The 26,499-nt window shown below is 39.3% G+C and overlaps 1 protein-coding gene across 2 annotated transcripts; it reads right to left on the bottom strand.

Annotated features, from left to right (window-relative positions):
* Positions 1 to 5,999: 5,999 nt before the first annotated feature.
* ap1m1 (adaptor related protein complex 1 subunit mu 1) lies at positions 6,000 to 26,221 on the bottom strand. Of its 2 annotated transcripts, XM_023280641.3 has the most exons (12): positions 26,020 to 26,221; positions 23,321 to 23,477; positions 23,129 to 23,196; positions 22,877 to 23,007; positions 21,039 to 21,186; positions 20,708 to 20,834; positions 19,395 to 19,537; positions 14,460 to 14,531; positions 13,990 to 14,148; positions 13,538 to 13,663; positions 7,210 to 7,285; positions 6,000 to 6,805 (listed from the first exon to the last, which is right to left on the bottom strand). In XM_023280641.3, the coding sequence occupies exons 1-12, from the start codon at positions 26,059 to 26,061 to the stop codon at positions 6,783 to 6,785; spliced, it is 1,272 nt and encodes a 423-aa protein (XP_023136409.1). In that variant the 5' UTR covers positions 26,062 to 26,221; the 3' UTR covers positions 6,000 to 6,782. The 2 variants fall into 2 exon arrangements, with proteins under 2 accessions (XP_023136409.1, XP_035808878.1); XM_035952985.2 differs by lacking the exon at positions 26,020 to 26,221 and having other exon boundaries at positions 22,877 to 23,006; positions 23,127 to 23,196; positions 23,321 to 23,364.
* Between the last annotated feature and the right edge of the window lie 278 nt (positions 26,222 to 26,499).

The following is a 26,499-nucleotide window of genomic DNA, read 5'->3' as shown; positions in this document are numbered from 1 at the left end:
AGCATTAATCTGAGGAAAGTTGCTGTAAGGAGACAATGAAGCCCCGCTGCAAAACGTCTAGCAAGTGCCACTGATGTCTAACACATGTTTCCCCCCGCAGCCCAACAGAAATAGACAGGCCTATTTAGAGGGCTGGTTTGCATGCAGGCTCCAAGGACTGATGTTTGCAATCTGGGAGCCACAGCGGGTTTTTACATGATCAGTAATTCAAAAAGTGGTCGGCCAAGGAATTCATCTTGTACGTCTTGGTTTTGCTGTTGCCATGCACTTGTGCTAAAATATCATTTGGTGCAAGGGGCCGGCATTAAGACAGCAGAAAGTATGTCGGACGGCGTCCAAGGCCTATCGAATGTCCAGAGGAGCGAGAGAAGGGAAAACACAAATATTTTCAGTAGCAGGGAGTGAAACCAAAAGGCGCTCTGGTGGACAATCAAAGTGAATTAGGGGGTTTCTGATGAGTGTGTCAGTATTTATTACAGCTGTTACTGTCCAGATCATATCCAGATGTAGTTCTGGTAGACATGTAGCTGGTTAAAATAGCAATTCGAAGGACGGCGAGTGGAGTTTTGTCCACTCTGGCACCACTGAAGATCTGCAATTGTCATCACCTTGAGTGCAAGGTGCTCTCTCTGTGCACTTGTCTTTTTTAATCCAAAAATATGACAAGAACAGAAGGTTACTGAAAGCTCCTACAAGCCTTTGAACTTACATCTAACAGCCAGGTGTCCTGTGCTTTGTCAAGGAGGACAGACAAGGATTTTATCCTCTATTGTGCTTCTAGGAAAGGCTTCTCAATTACCATGCTGCCTCAAGCTACATTTATTTAGATGGTTTTGTTCAGTGACAGAAAAGATTGAAAGACTTCCTTCTTTACAATGAAACATATGCTCACTGCTAAGTGTTTTTACTCTTTCTATGTTTTTTACAAGACAACTTCCTTCTCATACAGGCTGAACTTATCTGTATTTGTTTAGAGGGGGGTTCTTTCATTTTAAACTTTTTCTGTGCCATTGCAGAGAGCTGTGAAAGGAAAACATTATTCAAACTACCCTGTGGATTTTGCTTCAGGTTGTACAGAACCATCATTATACATATGTCATTTTCACATAATCCTTCAGCTGTGCAGGGCATGCCGCGACACTGAAGCTTCTCAGAACAGAGGAAAGACAAACGTTTGAATATAGAGAGCTAAAGTACCACCGAGGGCATATTTAGAAAGCCGTGGCTCTTGTCTTGACTCTCAGTTTGAATTGGAATAAAAGGAGGACACATTTACTGACTGACAAAACAAACAGAGCTCCTCTGACAGTAGGCGGTTCGTGTCTTTTTTCCTTTGGAAGCCATGACAGTCTCCAGGGTAGTTTTCCAGGAATATAAGCAGCAGAGCTCTGAAAGTGAGGCTGTAAAAAGAATGAATAATAGAGTCAGACTACCAGTTACTGCCACTGAACAAACACTGTAAGAGATACTATAAATTAATACTGTCTGAAATTACATTCTCTGTAATTCATAAAAGTGATTTATAAAATAGCTGGAGAGGTGGCTCTTAAAAGTAGCAGAGGTAGCCAGGATGAAATATATATGTGACAGCAGGCCCTCAGTGGACAGGAACACCTAAGCTTTCTGACCTGTGACACGTTAAAATGAAAACAATATCTGCGTGTGAGTCCTGTTCACAGGTCATGGCTGGATATATACTAGTGCTTGTAGTGGGGCTGAAGGGATGTGGTGGTATCACTCCCTCAGTCCACCACTTTGATTCACACCAGAATATCTCAACAACTGTTACACAGTTTGCCATGACATTCTGTACAAACATTCATGGTTTGATGTTAGATGGTACAAGAATACAGCTTCAACATTATACCTGCTAGTGCAGACATACCTGTGGTTCCTAGAGTTTTGAAAAGCAGAATGGGATTCAGAGCCTTGAGCTATCAGACTTCTCTGTTATGGAACCAGATCCCAGTTTGGGTTCAGGCGGCAGACACATGCTCTACTTTTTTGTTGTGCTTTCTAAAAAGCTTACAGTTATGACTGCTCAGCTGATCCTAAAGCACACCTGAGTTCCGCTGTCAGAGGCCAGATTGCTGGGGGAGCTCTGATGACAGAATAAGCACTCATCTGTTCTCCTCCTTTCTCTCATCATACATTTGTATGCCACTATTGCATGTCACCAACATTGTGTTTTCTCTCTTCTGTAGATGTTTTGTCTTCTGTGCAGGTATCTGTGCTCCAGAACTACACATTTCTGATCTGCAGTTACATCGACAACTTAATTAGTGTTTATTATTCTCTTATTCGTTGTGTCCACTATCCTTTTCTCTCCCCCTACCCCTGGTTGCCCTGCTTTAGCCTGTTTCTGCTGGAAATTTATTCCTGATAAAGGGCATTTATTTTTGTCCCACTGTAGCTAAAGAGCTGCGCCAAGAGAATTTCTTGATTTGAAGGATTTGTAGCTATGATATAATGTTATGTGCTATAATTTCTGTTATAATTATCCATATATATATATATATATATATATATATATATATATATATATATATATACACACACATATATATATATATATATATATATTTTCTTCTTCTTCATCTTCTTTTGCATCCCCTTTATCTTGTGTGAACCCCTCTGGCAGATTGCGGTAACACTTGGGGGGTCTGACCCACAGGTTGGGAACTGTTGCTCTGTTAGTCCATAATAATATGGTGTGTGTATTATGAAATGTAGAGGGTTGTACGTGCTCTACTGTACTTGCTGATCTTTCAGACTTTAGACTCCACTGTTGATGAGTCAGTTTCCAAAGCAAAGACACAGCAAAACACTTGTTACATGAGCTCTTTAGTGGGAAGTAAATATAGCAATAATGCCAAGTGTTCACCCTGATGTACCCTTTGACCCAATGACACCTAGTGACTGACCCAATGTGTGAGCTCTGATGAGGTTATATGACTTACTGTCACGTACAGCACCGAACTGTCTCTGTTAACTATCTCTCAGCGCTGTGTGGGCTGGAGACAGAGAGATTACAGCAGCGTCTCAAGGCCAGCACGGTTGAACACTCAGCTATATGCTCGTTAAACCAATATTGTTCCAAAGTCTACACAGGAGGATGGAAATTTCCCTCCACTCGAGGAATACCCTGTTGAAAAACCAGTGAGGACCACACACTGAGCTCCTGGTGTTTTTCAACCAGTGTAACAACTATTTCAGGTCTCTGTGGGAGGAAGTCCCTGGCATTTCGTGGCTTCACCTATTGTAAAATACCTTTTCTCCTGTTACTGTCTCAAAGTGACTCACCACCTATTAGTATTTCACAACTGAGGGTGAGAGACTTTACAGAAGATTACAGGGACACTTTGCATGCCTGAGAGAGGAATGACCTCGTCTTGACGTCACACATGGATCACAGTGGTGGTGTGACATGAGAGGATTTCCCTCGGTTGCTAGGTGCCGGGGTTCCGTTTGTAGATAAACACGGGGTTCCTTGTGGCACACCTGTTTGAAGTTGACACAGCCACGATGTCAGACCTCTCTACCTGTTGCTTCATCACTATTAAGTAACCATAGTTATTTTCCATTGCAGGTAAATATCGTGAGGTATCTGCTATAAAATCTGTGTCAACAGAGCAATGTTGGCAAGGCAACCAAATATTACATGAGGGGAAAGGTGAAGTTTTTATTTCATTCACCTGTTCGTCTAGGTATATTGTAGGCCTGCTGTTTCTTTTATTTACCTTAGTACCTAATCAAAGCTAGATGATGCAGGTAAACTGTTACATAATTTACCTAACATTTCCATGACACTGTAACACAGATATAAATGATTATTATATTAACAATTTAACACATTAATCAAAGCATGAATACCAGAGACGTGAAGTACAGTGACACATGTCAAATGAAAAAACAGAAGTTAAAAAGAAGTGCATAAAGGAAATCTTGTGACTAATTGCTATGAGGATGTGAAGTCAGAAATGCTGTAGATCTGATATTTTATTGACACTTTTCTTTATTTTCCTAAATTTTGATTAGTAAATTCACAGTCATAGTGATTTGTAACTAAAGATGCAAAAACATACAATAGAGTGTAACAGTTGTGGACCGTCTGCTGCGGATAAATATTGCCTCTTTGTCCCACTGCACTCATTTGACAGCTACAAATATAATTTCCTTCGTAGACTGAGCTTTTTGAAACTACAGCACGAAGCCTTCCTACTACATGAACAGCTCTCTTACAAATAATGCTTCAAGTACATTTTGCTCATCAAATGCAGGTATTGTTACTTCAGTAGAGTTGTGAAAGCAGCAACGTGTCAATGGATGTAGAGAATCTCAACATTCTGCTTTAACTACTTGAAATGACACATTTTACACATAAAGGAGGAAGCCGTGTCTTTGAGAAACATGTTTTGATAATCATGTGGTTAATGTTGGAGAAGAGAGCACATGTTTGTGTTAAATATTTGCGAACATAAGAGAGGATATCATGTTTTGGTGCAACCAAGCCTTCTGTAAGCACTCTTGCAACATGAGGGATGTCAGGGCTCCCTTCGACTCCTCAGAGGTCGGACTTGCTGCATGAATGCGCCCTTCTCATCCTGTGCCAGATACTATATTCACATGCTCTGCCAAGTATCACAGAAACTCTTCCCGAGTGAGGGAAAGCACACGCTGATCAGTAAGTGTACCCTACCAACAGCTCTGCTGCAGAGATCCTATGACCTGGAGTTACATATGTTTAGTTCTGCTAGTAATATTTGTAGTAGTGCCTGAATGATTCTGTAAAAATGCCTTGTTTAGTTTAATGCCAGCCAAGAGTCATCCTAACTCTAGACAATTAAAAGCTCGTTGTAGACAAGAGAAATCTAATCTGCTCTGAGAATGTGTTATCAGACTCATACCTGTCATTCAGAACACTGCTAGATAAGGCATGTATTCTCATGCAGGACAACATGCCCACTCAGAGATGAAGTTCAAATCAGCAAAATCTTCAGTCCAAGTCCCAACACAGACAAAAACTGTCAACATCAATACGACATTAGCGATAGGTTACTTTTTCTCAAATGTAGCAGACTTCTTCTCTCAGATCCTCAGATTTCTCTTCATCTCAATCACGTGAGAAAATACTGCTTAACACTGCAACATTTCACATTTCATATTCATAAGATGCAAAACTAAATATCTGGAGAAAAAAGGTAAGTTGAAGATAGCAATGTAACTTTAGCGACTTATATATTTTAGTAAATTTTATCTTGATGACTATCCTGAACACTGAAGGCTCAGTAACAGTGTTCTCTCTTTGGAAAGTGAATCACACTTTGCTCACATATGAGGCACACCTGCAGTTTAGGTGTTTCAATTAAAAAAAGGTACTTCCAAAGAAAAAAATATATAAACCTAGATATAAATGACAGAATCAAGTCCAACATGTGACAAGGAATAAGGACAAATCTGTCATTTTAAGGTCATTATGGCATGTACTCACAACTTTCAGCACCTGCCTAAAGTGACTCACATGAATTAGGAGTATTACAGTCCCCTTACAAGACAAATTTCAGGAATGACCTCATGTGGGACCACTGCAGGCTGGCTTGACAAGAACAATAACAAGTCTGTGCTGGTCCATCCTACGTTTCTCTTTAGCATGTCTGTGACCGTTGACCACAGCTTGAGTCACATCCTTCTCGGCTCTCCTGTGTGTTTACGGAGTGCTTGCACTCAGTTGCCTATGATATCACGGATCCTAGGGTATTAAAAGTTTCACTGTTTAAAAAGACCTCCAGGATGAGGGTGGAAATAACCATCCTGGGTTAGCTACAACCACAAGCCTGATAGAGGAAACCCCCACCTCTGTCTCTCTCTTTCTGCAAAGTTTTCCCTCCTTTCAGCAGTCCTTGTTGGGCTGCTGGACAGGTGCCTGCATGTGACACTGGCTGCTCACTGTGATGATCGCAGTGACATCACATACAAAGTGACGCAAGCAGATGATGGAACAGTTTTCTCTAAATAGACATTTAATGATTTAATACAGTGTGGTTACAGACAGAGAAAAGGAAAACAAGTACTGGGGTGGAAAAGCAACTTAAACTCACAGCATTTACTACTGTTTGCAAAGCTGAATGTCAAGGGAGTCAAACGGGCAAATAAAAAGCACAACAGCCAAGCAGGGAGGCATTGCTCTGGCATGTATCAATGGCATCACATGGAGGAGATAATACAAAAAGAGAAAACTCTGCTTTTCATTTACAGTTATTTAAACTAATAACACTGAATCAACGTCCATTAACATGTAACAAATATATACAGATAATCAACAAATTGGAATTGTGGCAGAACAAAGCAGCTTCATACAAAAAATACCGTACGCAGACTTGCCGAGTGTGTTGTAGACCTGTGTGCAGGTGATTACAGTAACTTTAAAGGAGAACTGTGACATACTCTTTAAAACAATTTGACCCACGGTGACTGATTGTGTACAACTCTACACTGTAACGGCTGATGTAAACATTGGTCCTGCTCTCCTTGGCCTCCCTCATATGAGGAGCCACACAGCAGTGAAACAATCTTGTTTTCAAACCTTGGCTAACAGAAGGCTCCATCTAATATTTGCATTGATCATAAATGAATAAAACTTTGACAAATACAAAACTAAAACAAAGAAAATTGATAGTGACAGTCCTCTGGTCTCGTGACTGCCACCTGCCATTGATAACACATTAGCGGCTTGACTCCACCCCGTCTGATTTCCACCTGCCGACTGCCGGCTGAGGCGCTGCCTACTGGGTCCGGAGCTGGTAATCTGGGGAGGAAATGGATAAGACTTAATCAAATGGACAATGAAAAGAGTGAATCAGAGAGAAATCAAGTGGAGGCAGCTGATGCTTTCCACCCAGAATGAATGGAATACAAAGGAAATGAGATGAGGATGTTTGGCAATTAGTGGCAACATTAACGAAAAGACCAACATGTGCAACCTTGGTAATCTCAGTATGAAGATCAGGGAAGCTTGAGAGAAAAAAGTTCACTTTCTCACATTTCGCAGGACGTTGCCACATTGCCTCATGTTCTACAGTGTATCCCCTTTTCATAGAACTGCATCAGCTCAAGGTTAGTTCCCACCACATTGCACTGTATTGCCCAACTGTTGCCTAATATCTGCACATATGGGCACTCTGCACAAGTACCAGTGAACTCTTAACCTACCTCCATTTTGGGTGATGTAGCGCACCCACGGCAGGGCCTGGTATCCACTCTTCTCAATGATCTTCAGGTAACGCACCTGTTGGGGAAAAAGAGAAAATGTTTTAAAGAAAAAACACATTTTCATTAATCAGGTTGCAGAGTTCAAGGTTGATAAGCGCTACTATTGCTGACATCAGGTCAAATTGCTTATGGTGTCAGATGTACAGGCAGCTGGAGCCCATCCCAGATTCATGCAGATATGGGCAATCTATAAGGTTTCGTGTCTATCAGTGTGTGAGGTAGTATTGGTCTCATGTAATTTTCAGCATTGGCCCACGTCTGCCTGAGTCTGCACAGATCACCCTGCAGATGTCTGCGTGCAGCCCAGAATTTGTGTCTGCGTGACAACTACACTACAAGAGCAGGAGTGCACATGCTCAGAATATATAGACGTGAATATACCGCGCACGTATGGAACCGAGTCCGCCAACTGAACTGGAAAGTAACAGAATAACAACTACACATTCATGGTGTCCGCAGCAGTCAAATGGATGGTATAGACGCAATCACACCTACACTACATTTAAAGCCAGCAGTTTACCTAACCTGCTTGTCTTTGGACTGTAGGTGGAACGAGAGCGCTCAGAGGAAGCACATTCCCTATAAATGCAACCTGATAAAACCAAGTGTAATGAAAAAAAAAACACTTGAGTTGATTGTCTACTTCAGGGGTGTCAAACATACGGTCCACTGGCCAAAACCGTCCCGCCCGAGGGTCCAATCCGGCCCGTGGGAGGACTTTGCAGTGTAAAAATTACAGAGATGACATTAACTGCAATTTTTCAAAGCAAGTAAATGAAATTCAAAACTAAAACTAACTAAATTTAATACATTTACAAGGCAGGGGATAACTTAAACTTTTACTTAATAGTTCCCACTTTAGTTTATATGGTGTGGTGTCAAGATTATTACACAGATATGGAAATGTATGTAAGTTAAAAATAATTTCTAGATCTTGACAAGTTGTTTAAATCACAAAGTAAAATACTCTATTGTTCCAGATACCTGCAACTAATTGTTTTGTGCCTTTGTACACACACTGTGATCTGTAAGTTTTAATGTGTAAATGATAAACTGAAGCATAATATTGTTAAAATTTCATCTATTTTTCCTAAGAAATTTCAGTTTGTTCATGATGTTTTGCAAAGAGTTCTTTAAAGGTGAACACTTTCAGAATGTACTTTTTTTGCACTAAAACAAAGGAAATATTTGGACTTGTCCTTATTTATAGGTTATTATGTTATGATTTTACTGGTCTGGGCTACTTGAGATCAAATTGGGCTGCATGCAGCCCCTGAACTAAGATGAGTTTGACACCTCTGGTCTACCTGATCTCTTCTACTGCCTACAACTGAGAATGCTCCAACAGAGCAATGTTCAAGGGATGCAAAAGTGGTACTCCCAGCTGCAAAAGCCAAAAAAAGATGGTGTTGAGATTGACAAAGTTCCACAAAGATCTCACCAAACAAAAAAAAAAAAAAAGGTTAAATATTACAAAAAAGGTAGCATTTGTTTGTGAATATTACTTTAAAGTAGCAGGTTTATTTACATGCAATATGTATTTTCATTCCTTCTATTCTGTTCCATTTTTTAGTATGAAATTAGTAGGTCATGTGCATTTTTTGCATACTGCCTCCAAAACAGTATACAACAAAACAGCTTCTCATAGCTCTACCTTAAGAAAGAAGTTCTTAACATGCAGAACAAAAGCAGATAAGTTCCTATAAGTGCCTATGTATGCGTTTTATTCTATAAGCATATAATGTATGATTACTGCTGCCTGTAGCAAGCTGGAAGTTGTAGTAAGCGTAGTAAGAGTGGTGTTGATGAGGAAGTAATAGTATGAGTCACACTGAGAAGAGGGAAGCAGCTACAGAACAGCTTTCAAGGGACACAATGTTAATTTACATAACTGTATTTTTTGAGGCCTGAAAGCGAAGAAAATGCACATCAGCAAAGTCAAGATACAACTTTCACAACCCATTAACCAATGTTTCACCAGACCCGTGTTAGCACAGAGCTGAATTTCGAGAAGAGACTCTAAAAATATTCTGCCATCTTGACCACTGATGAACATGATTGCACACTGGGTTTCTCAGTCAGGTGGGGGAAATAAAACTTCTTGGGAAAGTTATATCGCTGTAACAAGTCTGTGTTTGCAGCTCTTATAAATGATGAACTATTATTTAATTTATCTGAACAATAATAACTTATATCATGATTCCACAACAACTGCAATGAGAATTTATTTCTCTACAGTATGTTTTTTTTATCCTGTGGTAGCAATATGTGAGTGTTCCTGCACCCTCCAAACTAATTACAGAGTTATCTTTCAGTGCAGACTTTCTCACAAACATTTTAGGAGAAAAGCAGGTATGTGCTGTCACATTTTCCAGGGATGACATGACCCCTCTATGAGACGTCGCCATGCCATGTCTCCAGCATGCCGGTTCCCAGCCGAAAGCAGGACAGACAGCACAGGAATTTGTGGGTCAAGTGCCGGCAGGGCTCTGGTAAGGCCTCGCTACTGGCCGCCTTGTTATTACCATCCACTACACAGTGAGGTCAGAGCGAGAGAGCGCCGTGGTCACCAGAGACATGACGACAAACACATAGACACAGGATCACCGAGTCTGCCGGCACAGCACTTCTCCTCGAACCGAGCAGCCAAACATGCAGTCGGCCTGACCGTGGGTACGCAGTCAGCAAAACGGCATCAAAAGCCATCCTCCGCAAAATATCATTATGGGTTGTAAGATGAGAAGGGGAAAGGAGGATGTTTGTTGTATCTCGTTCAGTAAGTACAGACTACATGTGTGGTCTGGATTTATCAGGCTTTTGGAAGACGCTATGGCCAAAAAACCATCTGCCAACTTGTTTGGGTTCCCTCGACATCACCTAAGGAAGCAAGATTTGAGAATATAACAACAGCTCTGCTCTTACTGCCACTCAGTCAAAGTGTAGGGTTACTCCATTTTCTAGTTAAATTTATAAGGTGGAGTTACGTGCATCATACATACTTCACATGTGCACTCCCCTACACTTAGTGGTAGAGTTAAGAGGAACTTTCTCATGCTTTGATATATACATGTGTCTAATTAAACTTCACAGCCTCTTCTCACACGTTGAGTGGTGTTACTGGCTGCATTAGAGTCTGAGACCCGGTCTGCTGTTGCCCTATAATAAGGGAAAGGTTACAGGCTTGACACAGGGGTTTGGTGGGAATATAGTTCTTAATAGTTTGCCTCTGTGATGGTAAGTGCACCACAGCATGGATGCAAACATGGGGAAAAATTTTCTTGAGCTTTTGGTAACCAAAGTGGAGCAATATTTGGCAGAAGACCTTGAGAAACTTGTCTACTACAGTTCAGTTGAAATTCAAGCACACTTTTCTCTATGTACACAGCACAGCGTAACAGTGTGATACATCAAAATAACATGTCTGTTATCTGCCCAAAGTGCACTATAGTATAGTTTCTGTTTTCCTGAAAATATTACAAATCCCAATGACAAACTGAGCTAAAACTATATCTTTAATTTATCTTCTTAAACCATTGGTTAGTAAAAATTAGTTGAGCTTATTAGTTCAGCCTGACTGAACAACCACAAGCATCTCAGTTGAAGAACGTTAAACCCAAAAAGTCTCCAGGGTGCATTGTGGTTTTCACATTCAGACCTTTTCAGGTGACTTCCTTCCAAGATAATACCAAGTGAGCTGAAGATAAGTTTTCTGGCATTTGGCCTGTGAATGGGGGAGCTTCATTGGCAAGTTTGTGGTTTCTGTGATGTGATTTAGTTTTAGACGGCTTACTGAACAGAACAATGGAAATGGATACCTCAGATAGACTGACTTTGTACTGATTCTTTGAAAAATTTCCTCCACCAGCCAGTATAGATGTCCATTTATAGTGAAGGCATCATTGCTAAAAGATCTGCTTTTAAAACAAACTAAACATTACATGGAAATACAAAGTTTTCTGTTAAACATCAGTATAATTTTTAACTTGGCATATCCAAGGTCATATGGTTAAGACTGGCAATATTTTTTAAACAGGTTATCTCTTTATCTCACTGACGGCAATGACACCTCTGCAGGGCGGGTCTGCAGAATGAAGTGAACAGGAAACACTCTATCATCTTGTTTTTGAATATGAGCCATCAAGGTTTGTTGAAAACCACAAAAGAGGATCCATCACCAAAACTACAACTGTTTCAAAACACAGATGAGCAAGTCTGAATTATGTCGACGAAGACATTGAACATTAAATATATGACTTCAAATGTAGAGAATAGTGTGAGTAAATTTGACATTTGCACATAAATGAAGTCAATTTATAGTGTAGGAAAAGGCTTTATTCCATAAATATGCAAAGCCAGTCCAAATCTGCCTTGTTGCACCACTGATTTAATGCACTTGCTCTTATTCGAGTATCTGTTCAATTATGGATTGGCAAAGATTTAAAGGAAGGAAAGAAAAGGGGATTATTTCTTTCAACTGCCAAATTACCTTGGAAAATGGCAAGCATTCTTATACTGGCAAACCCACCCCAATTATAAGTGTCATGCATTTCAATTAACTTGGGTTTGAGCTACTTGTTTCCGAGTGGGCTGCATAATGTCCATACAACTAAACTAATAACGCTTTATTGACTATTATAGGAAATGTAGAGAGGCTGGAAAATATGACCTCTTAGCTCTTTTAATGAGAGTCATGCAGAAAACAGTATTGAAAGTTAAGACATAAATGAGAGTGTGTTAGCAGAAGACTCAGATCTCCAACAGTTTTGAAGAATTAGAGCTGGTCACAGGGTTTACAGTCAAAAATACATTGGTCATTACTAAGGCAAGCTTTAAAATAAGAAGTTCAGATATAATTTGAATGTTTCCAGTGCTATCAGAATTCACTAACACCCAAATACCAAGCTGGGCAGGCTGTAGAGGTCTAGTGCCAACAGTCTCTCCATTTTGCAGGATTAATTACATACCAGCAGTTGCAATATTATTTCATTATCCATAATGAATATTTGGTTTGTGGAATCAGTAGTTATTTACGAGCATCTATGACAAATATGCATGTAGCTGCTTTCTTAAGCACATTTTGTAATCACAGTGTGGCTACACAGTTGTTCACTGCAATGTCATAGTTTTTGACTGTTTGTAATAACACTATTCAAATTAGGGCAGAATTGTTGATGAAGAGGTTGATCACGTCGACAGATGCGCAAGCTGACAATTAAAATGCTGCCAAAGTAAAATACTGTTGATATGAAGCTAAAAACTAGCATGGTTAATGTATAAAAACATTTCCTAATGTTTTCCCCAAAAAATTTTAACTAGTAACTTCTTCTTCTTGTTCATTTAAGGCAGAAGCATTGATGTCTGTTGTCCCCTTTAAACAACAGTTTTTTACATAAATGTACCAATATTTTACAATGTCAGGCTCAAATCACCTGACCTCTAAGATTTTTTTAAAGAATATTTTAAGAGCTTTTGCTTTAGGCAAAAGTTACAAGCCAAATGACTTCTGGGTAGTGTAACACTGGTGTGTAATTATGTAAATGTACCTGTGGAAAACACTGGAGGCAATGATATTATATTTTTCAAATGACATTTGTCAAGTTGCCATCGTTTCCTGACATCAAGACATAGGAAAACTTAATTTTGTGTTGTGGTGCAGCACATATAATCACAGGACAGCTGTGATTATACAGTGAGAGGAGAACATCTGTGTAAGTCTGCGGTCAGCAAGAGATTGTATTTAAATATGAAGGAAGCATGAAATATAAACATTAGCTCTCTCTCAGTGGCATGTGAATCACAATCAAAGTCCAATGAATCTACTGACCTCTTACTACGACTGACATTTTAGATCACTGTGCTTAACATAAAGGCTGAATGTCAAGTTCAAGTTGATGAACAGTTGCTTTCTGATCAGTTCGTAAGTAGAAATTTTCTTTACCACAAAAGGAGCCTCAGAGTTCAACAGTGCTACCTTACTGCCCCCTCTGGCCAAAAACACAAAAATGTGAATTGCTTAAATCCCTGCCTTGGAAAGAGAGGGCAGATGTGTGACGTTCCTACATACTGAAAATTCTAAATCCAGAACAATAATCAAACAGCAGCTGCTGCAAATAAGCTGCATTCATGTTAATCTGCTCCCAGATGGTTCTTTATGTAGGAATGATAACATTTTAGTACATTTTCTTGTGATAAATACCTTTTCGTTTGTGTTCAACTAAATACTTGTGGAATCACTGCTTTACAGAAGTCGTGTTGACTGGGAACATACCTGGATCCCTGAGGTCGTGAAGTACGGGATCTCAAACTTGACACTGATTGGTGGCTTCCCCTCCTTGTCTTCAGCCTCTACACTTGGCAGACCGAAGTGGGCTCGCATCAGATACTCCTTTCCTCCCTGTGACAAGTTGCAACACAAACTGCTTAATATAAGATCAAAACTGATGACAAACCTACTGTATTTGAACTTATCAAAAGAAAACTTTATATTCAAAAGAGTTCTTGGAAAGTTTTCAGCTGCTCCTCACGATTTCAAAGAGGAATATAACAATTATATAACGTTTATATTAACAATAAGTAAAGGAGGAATGAAGACACAACCTTTTTGCATGACAGGAGTTAGTTGAACAACATAAGCAAACAAAAGCTCAAAACCCAAGAGGAAGATTACACAGTTGCCGGTGACCGTCCGTATGAAACTCATGAGTCATGCTTTTTGCTCACAGGGAAAGACTTGATTGACCAGACGATCTCGCTGTTCTCAGGCACCCACTTCACGCTGCCCACTGTGGTCTTGAATTTGGGCGAGTCAGCGTCCGTTGGCACAGGAATGTGAATCTCCACGTTGTTGGCAGTGGAACGCCTCTTGAACTGACTCTTTGCCTGAGAAACAAGTAGGTCAAGTTTAACACAATGTGCTGCCTAAACAAGGTATTAAAGCAGGACTTAATTATTGTCTTAAGCATTATATTGTCAGGGTTGCCAGGGATGACAGCATGATACAACATAAACAGTCTGATAATCACTGCAGCATACATCCCTATGACAGCAAATATACCATAAGCCAGTCTGAACTGCATAACAGTCCAATCATCTGTCATTTCACTCTTTTTAACCATGAGACTTAGGTATGACAGAGACTAGAGCTCTCCTACAAATGAGATGGCAGCTCACTGAATGAAAAAGTGACCTACCTTGATCATGTACTCGATGCGACTGTGGGAGTGCTTCTCAATAACAGACTCAATCCAGATCAAGGGCTTCACCTAAGACAACAACACATATTTTACCAATTAGAATTTAGACTTTCAGTCCACTTTTCCCACTTAGAAAGAGCATGTCTTTTTAAAATGACATGACACTGTCACCACCTAGTGGATAGCAGGGATTACTACAATAAAAAAAACAACAAACGTTTTAGGAATAGGACATAAATTTGCATTGTTTCTACTTTGGCCAACAAAAAACAACAAAATAGTCCTTTACTCATTTTTTGAATTATGTGCAATTAGGCTGAATGTGTGAATTCAGTGTTGCTGAGGACATCTAGGGAAAAACACAGATTGCACAAAACTTGGGAGGCACTTCACGCACTGTGTTATTATGCAACATGTCTCTTAGCATATTGTTGTTTTCACTGACACAGTGCATAGCCTTAAATCTGCCTGTTTAAATTGTGACCAAGCTATGGGGGCAGGACATGTTATGGCTGAAAACAATCAGTGCTCTTGGGTAGAGGAACTCTATAACTATGTGATGTATTTCAAATGACCTCAAACCTCTTCTGTACTGCTGTATCTCGTTACTTCTTGGCTGACATTTACAAACCTATCAGCACATATGTATTAACCCTATGAGCCCCAGGCTGTTTTCAGGGTTATTTCACTAGCTTTACATTTAAGTTTAATATGTGTAACATGATAATTCGTGCAGATGTTATATAGTAGCTTTTATATCAAGGGAAAATATTTTGTATTTTAAATCGTAATGTCTTTATACATATCTCACCATAAAATGCTGGCATTAGAGCATGTTTTTTTATACTCGTGTTAGAGGCATTGTCTGAAATCTGGCATTATGAGAACCATGACGATGTGATATACTGTATGACTTTAAAATTAGGAAAAATATATGGCTAATATGGGCTGCACAGTGGATCGGTGGTGAGCACCATCCCTGGTTCGCATCCCAGCCTGGGCCGGGGATCTTTCTGCAAGGAGTTTGCATGTTCTCCCTGTGCGAGTCCAAAAACATGCTGAGACTAACTGGTGATTCGAAATGCCTGTCAAACGTATCTATCATTATTATATCACGGAAATGCTCACATACAGCAGCCCACCCGCAGAGGTGGCAAATGGAGGACATGTTCGCCCCCTCACCACTTCAACTCCAAACAAAGGCCTGAGTCTAGGATCTCACTACTGCCTTCTTGAGCACAGATGACCTGCACTCATCTTTTTAGCACAACTTTTAAATCATTGCAACGTAAAGTAAATGCATTATTTTGCTTGTATTTTTCATACAAAATGGGATATTCATGTCAGTCCTGCGTCAGAGACAATGCCGAATGTAGAATAATATACATTTCAAGAAAGCACTAATCTTAAGCACACAGACTAATAGCTATGACTGTCAGAAAGGGTGACTTCTGGGTGCCCCATAGGTCAACTGGTTGAGCGGGTGACCCATGAACAGGGACCATGACGCAGCAGCCATGGGTTTGAGTCTGACCCACGGCCATTTACTGCATGCCCTTCCCCTACTCTCTTGACCCCACGTTTCTTGTCTCCCTCTACTTACACCTACAGTAAAGGCTAAAAAAACCAAAAACATAACTTAAAAAAAAGAAAGGGTGATTTCTGCTGTTTATTTTGATATGTGCTAGGTCTGTGTTATGAAACGATGGGGACTTTGTGACTTATTCAACAGAGAAGCAGGAGTTTGAGAATGGGAGAAGAAATTAGTAAACTTATTACGCTGAAGAAGTTTCATCTGTTTCATAACCTTATTACAATGGTGTGTACAAATGTGTAACTTGCAGAATTACAAAGTTCCAGTTTTGTTCTTTCTTGTGATATAAAATTAATATGCATCGAGTGCATTCCATAGATATAAAAATATCCAGATAGTATTTCAGACAAGAGCAATTGGTAAGGAGATGAACACACAGCTGTATGCAGTTTGTAACTGTGATCTGATGTAACATGGAGATTTTTTTTTTTTAATCATAACACTTCATCACACAGGCAAGCACCTAGCATTGATGGAAAGGTCAAATTATCCAGTTTATTTGATATGTGCAAGACTTCGCTACAATAAATGCTTCTAGAGCAATTGAGCCGAGGTGACGGGCTGTGAACATGGCTGTGCTGCTAGGGTTAAGCTAATAAGTGCAACAGACTTATAGAGAAAGCACTCAGGCACAGGGAAGATCCAAAAGTCTTGAAGCAGATTCAGTTATACAGATTAATCCTATGACTTTTTGTCTAAATAATTACTTCACACGCTAAGGGATGAACTATATTACCTTCAAAATAAATTTTATACTGATTAAAAATATTGTTTTTAAAACCTTCAAGACAAGACTTTCAGTAAGTTTCAAGGCTTCAGGTTTATATTAGAGTATATAAGCAGATGTTATATATGCACATGTGGACAGATGTGGTCAATTAAGAAAGCGTTTCTTGTGTTCTGTACACACAGAAGTTGCTAGTAACTACAACTCAAACACATCTGCTCCACTATCATACTTCTCCTCTTGCATGCTTACTGGAAACTCTATTGTGAAATATCTACTGAGAATATGATTCCAGTTTAAACACCTATAGTCAACTATATTAGTCACTGTATAGGATTTTCCACTTCCCTTCAAGACTAATGCTTTTGGCATTTACAGTGGTCTTCAGTCTGGTTGATTACAAAGCAGATTTACCTCATTTGAGCAAAGGCTGAATTGGCCAAGGTCCCATCTCTTTTGTTTTTTTCCAGTTAAGGAATTTTGTCCATAAATATTTACGTGGTGCACTGACATTGCCTTCCAAAAAAATTGTAAACATCTTTGAAAAGTACAACCTCTAGGATTTACAGTTCAGGTCGAGTAGTTTATCTGGTGAGCTGCTGTATATAAAAAAAGAGAAACATGAAGTACCATATGGCAATGAATCATGATTGCAGACCCAGTACTGAAGTATATGGCCGTGATTCAACCGCTTTTACTACTTTTATTTAAAACACTGCTGAACTGTTGATGTAGTAGTTAAAGTTGATGGGCTGTTGCAGATGAATGGTACGCTCAGATAAGCAGTTCTTACAACAAGTGACTGATTGTGCAGGAGTAATTTTTTTAATTCTGCTTGACTACTCTCCATTTCCCTCAGTGTTGCCACAATATTTCTATTAACTGCTGTTTGGAGTCAAGAATCAAGGGTTTTACAGTGAAGTTATTTAAGACCATTTTTGAAAAGATCTAGATAAAGTTCTTATTCTTATTATTGTTGTTCATACCAGTTCTGTGCTTGTCACATTTATTTCTTTATTTGGATCCTCTATTAGCTGCAAAACAGCTACCCCAGGCGTCCACTGCGATAAAAATACTTGCTGAAAAGCCATTTTGATCTTTATTGGATGTGTACAATTGTTTCGTTTTCATCAGTGGCTTTAAGGTTTAGCTCTAATTGGACGGCTGCCTTCTGTAGGGAATACTAAGGACAACCTCATTCAATTTAAAGTAAGGAACAGATTCACATATTATTTGTTTGTCTTAGGAAATGTAACCATTTTCATTACAACTAATTGTCTGTGGGGCTGAAATGATGCCTTGAGTTATTAGAGTAATTCAATTCCTAAAATTCCTCGATGCAAAATCCTCTGAATCAAGGCTTCATTTAATCCACTACATACTGGACCCCAGGTCACTAGCTGGTGGATCGTAGTCTGCATCCAGACCCAGACTTCATCCTATACGGACCCGGCCCGATAATCAATAAATTATAAGGGGATTTTAAATGTCATGGGACACTTCTATTTTAACCGGTGCAGCTTTTCTAGTGTTTACAGCATTTAGTAGATCAGAGGCTGAACTACAAAGGCAGTTTGACATAGTCAAACTTTCTTTAAGTTGGCTCGACAAAAACTAAAACCTCAGTCAGAGTTAACAGGTATGAAGGTGATCATCAACTTTCTTTGTTAACTCAAACTTTCTGCTTCCAATTTGTCCACACTGACAGGAGCGTTGAACGATCATTTGATTCGTTTTCTGAACAACATGAACCGAACGTGTTCAGCTGCTTCAGGTAGCTAAACACATTCAGTTGTTTTAATGAAGAACAATGTGGCATTTAAAAATGCATGACTGTAAAAAGCTGCTACTGGATATGATGTCAGACAAGAATGCTAGCAGAAGACTGTAAAATTGTGTAATATATTTATTCTACCGATCAATATAGCTAATTATTGATAACAGACAGCTGTACAATAAAACTATCAAACTTCATATATTTAAACATGATATTGTTTTGAAGTGCCTGTAGGTCTGACAGTGTCTCACAATGATGGAAATCGCTTTAATTTGTGGCCAAATCAAAGTGAAACTAATGTTACTGATTGAATACTTTCTGTAATCAATACTAATAAACTAATCAGTTTTCTTATTTGTGTTCTATCAGCTGCAGAACCAGCAGTTCAAATGGACCAAACATGAAAAAACACTGCGATTTCTGCATCACCAACTAAATCCATGTCAGGTTCCCATAGCTGTGAGTTTCAGATGAACACCACTGCACTATACTATATGTGTACAATACACCACAGATGTCCACCTGTGTTCCGCCAGGACGGTTATTTTTGTTGCACAGCTCGCTCACTTGTACTTTTGATGCTGCATGCCATGCGTGGAATCCAATTACTCGATTAATCACCAGAATAATCGATAGAATACTCGATTACCAAAATAATCGACAGCTGCAGTATTTTGGTGTCTAACTTTGTGTACGGCTGACTGGTTGGTTTTCTTAAGCAAAAAAGGCCAAAACAAGGTAATGCTTGACAAGTGTAAGGACACTTTAGACCCTTCTTCAAGTTTGGACTCAGTTTTTCTCACTATTCTTGTAGCTCAGGCAAATATTACTCACATGAGTGTTGAGGCGGTAGGACATGAGCTCAAACTCTCCATCAGGAGGAATAAAGGAGATGGTGCGGTCGTTCTCGAAGCGAGACAGACGGACACACTGGTGAAACTTGACATCCTCCAGTTCTACTGATTTGCTCTTTCCTCCTAGACAAATAAATAACAGAAGCTATTTAGACATACTGCCTGAAGGGGTAGAAATTACATTGAATAATACTTGCAAATATCATTTTTCACCTAGATAGCCTGAAGCGTTGTATTGATGACAACTGTCAAAACAATGAGAGCCAGAATGATATGCTGACTGTTGCTTTTGAAATATTTGAAAAAAATAACGAATCACTGAGCTTGAATTAATTATTAACATACCCTACCGTTCAGAAGTTTGGGGTCATCGAGACAATTTCACGTTTTCCATGAAATCTCACACTTTTATTCATGTGCTAGCATAATTGCACAAGAGTTTTCTAATCATCAATTAGTCTTTCAACACAATTAGCAAACACAACGTAGCATTAGAACACAGGAGTGATGGTTGCTGGAAACTGGTCTCTGTACAACTATGTAGATATTCCATTAAAAATCAGCGTAGAATAGTAATTTACCACATTAACAATGTCCAGATCAGGGGTCAGTAACATTAAACACCCAAAGAGCCATTTGGACCCATTTCCCACAGAAAAGAAAACACCAGGAGCCATAAAACCCTTTTGACATGTAAAACAACATATCGTTTTTTTACCTTCATGCTATGTTTAAAAAACCTTTGTGTGTTGCATTTATGAAATCAATGAACTGCTACAGAGAAAACAAAATTACATTAACCCTAACCCTATGAATATATGCAAAATAATAGGAAATTAAAATATTTATTTGAGCTGGGATTTTAACTTGTTAATTTCAATCAATTAATTAAAGAAAAAACCGTGTTAAAAATAAGTAATGCATATAATCGCCTGAATTATAATTTAGTATATGCTTCAAATGCATACTTGCATGCCGGGATGCGTCGCACATTTTCGATTGTGCCACATATTTTGACTGATAAAAAATTAAGGATGTTTTATTTTGATGTTACAAGATCACCATAATCTTCAAATTTTGAATTGCATTTTAAAAACTAACAAGCTAAAATAAAACAAATTTGAATGAAATACTCATTATTTATTTTCTAAAGCCATAGGGAGTCACAACAGATGGATGAAAGAGCCACATGCAGCTCCGGAGTCGAAAAATGCTTTCTTTCAAAAATAAGGACATTTCTAAGTGACTCCAAACTTTTGAACAGCGGTGTAAATCTAGTAAAGAGAAACTCACGTCCAGTGTTTTCAAACAGAACCTTGTCGTTAAGACCCAGCCGCAACTCAGGCATTCCAGACAGGAAGACACGCATCTTAATGGAACCAACTATCTCACTCCGTAGAACATTACCATTGGCACTAACCTGAAAGACAGGGGGATCAAGTATCATGGGTTCAGAGATGGGTTCAAACCTTTAGTCACTCAAAACAAAAATCACAGCACAGAGAACAGCAAGATCACACTGAACACTCTGAGTATGTTGTGACGCATGCAGGGAGGAAGTTTACAAACACTGTGACAGGCATTCCTTAAGCAACACAGGCCTTCTAAAACAAGGAGTTCCTACCAGGAGGTTGACTGACTCAATGACGTCCAGGAAGACCTCATTCTTCCTGTACTTGATGCCCTCTGACCTCCAGGAGACAGCATTGGTGACTGTGGCAGGAGGCCTCGGGGCACCAGTGTCTAGCTTGTGACCCTCTTGGGTTATGTACCTGAGAGACAAAAATGCAAACACTGAGGCAAAACTGAAAAAGGGGACATTAACAGTCTGCACGCATTAGTTCCCAGAAACCATCAAAGAAGATAAGAGACGTTGATGGTTAAAAGGGAGGACTGTGTGACTTATTACTGTATTCAGAGAACACGGGGAAATCCAGAGTTAGCTACATGACTTCTTCAATCACACTCCTGGAAGTGTAAACGGTCACTTACAGTTCTTTATGGTAAAGACAGTAAGCTCCTTTTGACTTGCAGACATACAGAAATGACACAACAATACCACAAAAACGGAAAAAGAAATCTGTAGCACGTGCCTTAACTGCTGCATAATAAGCAATGTATGAAACGTAATACTAGTCCAGAAGCTGTTTTCACATAGTGTGCTGCACCAGTTTGTGGAAACGAGAGGAAATGTTTTAGAGATAATTAACAACGGCAAATTGTAAAGTGCATTGTGAGTTAAAAATACGAAATGTGCTAATCAAAGCATCTCAATCGTTGCTACCATTTTTTCTGTTTCATATAATTCATCCTGAATGGCTTAGTTCAGTTGCAGACATCTGTTCAATGTGCCATGTGATCCAAACAATTACACATATAAACTCTACCTTTGTTATGTATTCCATGTTATTGACAGTACGACAACATTTCAGTGTATTAACGGCACCAGTAAGAATCACGGTCGATGTGGCACTTTTAAATCTTTACACTTAGTATTTTACTTGTATTTTATGTGTGGACTCTGCATGTTCTTCCTGTGACTGCATGAATTTTCTGTGGGTGCTTCAGCTTACTCACACAGTCCAAAGGCAAACGTTGGGTTAACCGATGATTCCAAATTGGTCGTAGGTGTGAGTGTGCTTGGTTATGTGTTTCTCTGTTTTGGCCCTGTGATGGACTGGCCCTCAGTCCAGGATGAACCCTGCCTTCCACCCTGTGTCAGCTGAAATACATTTCAGCTTCCCCTCACAGGATAACCAGGTATAGAAATGGATGGATCAGAGTACTGAAAATGTGTCAAAACATGACGTCAAAACTCTGATACATATTGAACCATGAATTTAGCATGCCATTACATCCCTAAACACCCCCAAAATTGATTTTGTTAACATAGAATAACACAGAATAAATGGATTCTGTTAACACAGAATACATTTTAATCAACTGATTGGCCGGTCAGACCAAAGAAACACTGTGGAGACAGTAATTTTCACTATGGGACTGATGAGCATCATCCATCTATCCATTATCTACACACCACTTAATCCTCATTAGGGTCAGGAGGGGCTAGAGTCTATCCCAGATGACTTAGGGTGAAGGCAGGGGACACCCTGGACAGGTCACCAGTCAACTGTAAGGCTACATATACAGACAAACAACTACGGACAATTTAGAATTACCAAGTAACCTCAGCATATTTTGGACTGTGGAAGGAAGTCAGAGAACCCTGAGAAAACCCACACATACAGAAAGATCTCAGGGGATCTTCTATTTGCAGGGCAACAGTGCTTACCACCGAGCCATTGTGCAGCCCATTGATGAGTATCATGTTTTTGGATTTTATATACTTAACATAGATCAAAAAAATAATCAAAAAGAGTAACCAATAGTGCCATTTTTCATTGGTTTAATGAATGTAAATCAAGTTAACAGCAGTGAGACTGTGGCAATGAAGATACTCACTCTTGCAGAATCTTGCTGTCAGTAGTCTGAGGGTAGCCAAAGTCCATCAGCTCATCCATCAGCTCATATATGATAACAAAGTTATCTCTAATGCTCTCTTCCTCCAACTCTTTGAAATACTCTGAAAAAACCTGAAGGACAAAAATGTAATTTCAGACATCTCTCCATATTTTGCTGTCAAAGTATGTGGCTCTATTGGTGTTACAAACTAAAACTGCTGGAGACCAAAGCAGGGAAAGTTTTCAGTCCTACCTGAACAATTTTGTACAAGAAGGAGAAAACCAGTGACACACTGGCATTTTTCTTGGATGTTGCAACCACTGATATTATGTGTGTTAAGCATTTTAGCTACAAAAGAAGGAAATAAGCAAAATGAAAAGATATAGAACCAAGTGTCAACACGGTGTTTGGACACAAATACTATACAGTGACCAGTAAGGATACAGTAGAGATTATTGTGTTTGATCCACATGAAGCGGACTCCCCCATGGGCCAGGATTGGAGAGAGCGTACCCTCCTCCTCCTTGTCCATCAGAAGAGTCATGAAGTGCTCAATCTCTGACATGTCCACATCTCCACGATAATTTCGGCACACAAGGACCTGAAAACAACAGACCGTATATGTTCAGCATGTCGTGTTATTGAATATTAGCTGCAGACCTTCTGAAAAATAGAGAAATATTACGGATGTGTGGTAGTTAAATAGTATTTAAATGGCACAAAATTTTACATCACTGTAAGATACGAATAGAACCAAAACCAGGAGTATTTTCAAATGTGTTCATCTGTACCTACCATCATGATGATATTTATTCAGACCATTACAGCCTGATCTATACTGTCTTTGTGGTGTCAATACAGATTTTAGGGAGAGAAGCTTCTGATATCAATAAATAGGTAAATCCAGTTTTTCTATATATGAAGCACGTTAGAACTGTAATGAAAAAGAAAATGATAATTTTTACTGTTCCTTTACTTTCTAGCAAACTAGTCAGCATCTGACCCTGAAGATGAAGCTTGATTGCATCACCGTCTGCTCAGTTGTGATACACACTCTGCTATATGCGCTGCTGACAGAGCAGAGAGTACTGTAACCTCACTTAATAAGTTACCCCAAGCATCTTTTTCCGTATTACGTTCTGTACAAGAAAGATTTTATATCGTCGTACATCAGACAACACATATGGTGATACTGATCAATCAGTGACAGGATAATATGACGGTCATTCCAGAATTGGAGGACGTTTGGGCTTCAAAATTTTTGAAAAATAGACCTTCTCTTTTACAATTTTCTGCTCCATAGTCATCAATAATAGGTAATAAACTATCAAAGGCTTGATTGGCTCAGCTTACACATCAGTGGTACAATTTTAATTACATGCTATATTTGTTGTTTGCTAACCCTACTCTAATCAGTAACGGGGTTCCTAATCCATGCTAATGTTAGCTTTTTCTCAGGAGTAGAAGCTAGATATTTAGCTAGCTGTTACTGCTGACCAAGATGACAAACTTACTGATGGAAAAAAGCAAAAAGAATTTGTGTTATCCTATAATATGCATAACAGGGTTGCATGAAGTAGAATGAGACATTCAATCAAGGCTGACAATGTTATGAAAATATGAAAAATAAAAGAGCGGACATAGCTTTGCTCTACCCAGTCTTGTGGAAAACTGTTTGATGATGTTAATTCCAGCGTATCATGTGATTTACTGTTTTCTTCTTCTTCTACCAGTTAAAAAGGTTATGCTAACTGGGTTGGGTGCATGTGGTGGGACACACATTCTGTGCATAATAATTATTATTTAAAATATTATGTTGATTTAAAAATGTTTTCCCACAATTAAAAGAGACATCAACAACAAAGAAAATAATAGATTAATAATAGATTTAAATTGAATTTAACTGTTATATTTGAGCACTGCACAGTGGCTTGGTGATTATCAATTTCGCCTTGCAGCGAGAAGATCCCTGGTTCGCATTCCGGATTCCGGCCTTCCCGGGATCTTTTTGCGTGGAGTTTGCATGTTCTCCCTGTGCATGCATGGGTTTTCTCCAGGTACCCCGGCTTCCTCCCATAGTCCAAAAACATGCTGAAGTTCTAAATTGATTGATTCTATTGATTCTAAATTGTCCATAGGTGTGAATGTGAGTGTGATTGTCTGTCTCTCTGTGTAGCCCTGTGATAGACTGGTGACCTGTCCAAGGTGCCCCCTGCCTTTACCCTAAGTCACCTGGGATAGACTTCAGCAACCCTAATGAGGATTAAGCGGTGTCCAGATAATGAATGGATGTTTGATTTGAGATTTAGTTTGGTCATCATCGGGGTGGGACAAGAGAAAAATTGTATTTTAGGGGGTACTCCAGACTAATCTGGTATTTAAAAAAAATATTTTCAAACATTATTTTCTCCTAGTTTTATCAGATTTGGTCTCAGGATAAGTAAATTTACACAACAACTGCATGTTTCAAGATTTTGTACATGGATTATTTGAAATTTGATGGGTGGGACGTAAAATGTCCTCCAATTCTAGAATGACCCACGAACCAACAGGTATATTGATGGGGCTCTACGTAACATCAGGATGAGTTTCACCTGATATAACAAGAAAAGGAATTTAAACCGTCACCTTAAACATTCTGTGGTTACAATAAGTTCACTTATGTACTGATGATGCACCTGCTTCTTAAACTGTTTGAAACCAGAGCCGTGGGCAAAAATGTTAAACTGGAGGTTTCTTGATTTACCTTAACACGGTCATGATCAAATGTAAAACACAATAAAAAAAAAAAGCATGTAATCCTTGTACACAGGGAAGACATTTTAGAGTACATTTTTAAGGAGCTTTGGAAGTCTCTTTACATTCCCTGTGGCTAACAGCTGGTCATCTGACCTAGTTTTACGGTGTTTTACTTATTGTTATCGCTTGATGTTTTTTTTTATTCATGTCAATTATATGAAATTCTCCTCCTTGTTTTGGTGCAAATTGCAAACTTTAGCTATGAGACAGACTATTAACACCGCGTATAAACCCCTGCTGACACGTTAGCAACTTGTGCCGCATCATGATCTGTCAACCAAGAATGTTAGCTCTGCGGCTAGCTGTGCTAACGTTAGCTTAGCGAGGCTGCTCCGTTATCTTACCTTTCCTTTCAAATCCAAGACATACACGGCGCTCGCAGACATCTTGAAGGGATTTATACGAGCTTAGTTCAGCTCGTTATCAGCACCGTATTGATAATGTCTGATAATCACAGGTTTAAAGCTAAATTCAGAGAATAGACTTCATTCATAATAGAGAAAAGAAGAAAACCAATCTTCCCTTTTCGTTAAAGCCTCCGTGCACCTGACGGGCGCCGCCTAGTGCGCTGGAGGTGATACTGCAGAAGCCACCTTCTTCCTCTGGTGAGATTTGCGGCAGACTAAATGCAGCAAAGAGGTGTCGCTGCACTCCACAGATTTCCTAAGGGAATCTATTGATACAGAAAAATAAACGTTCACTGCTTCAGTGTTCTGAGCTGAGTAGCTGAATCATTTTAGTGAAGGCTCTGTGACTCTAGTTTCTGACAGCTCTGCCTGCACATGAGGCCTCTCTCCGTGCTATAGTTTCTGTCAGAGCACCAT

This window comes from Amphiprion ocellaris, chromosome 10 (assembly GCF_022539595.1).
Source record: "Amphiprion ocellaris isolate individual 3 ecotype Okinawa chromosome 10, ASM2253959v1, whole genome shotgun sequence".
In the NCBI taxonomy this organism is placed as follows: domain Eukaryota; kingdom Metazoa; phylum Chordata; class Actinopteri; family Pomacentridae; genus Amphiprion; species Amphiprion ocellaris.
Note: the sequence above shows the minus strand (reverse complement) of the source record. Positions and strands in the feature narration are given on the sequence as shown.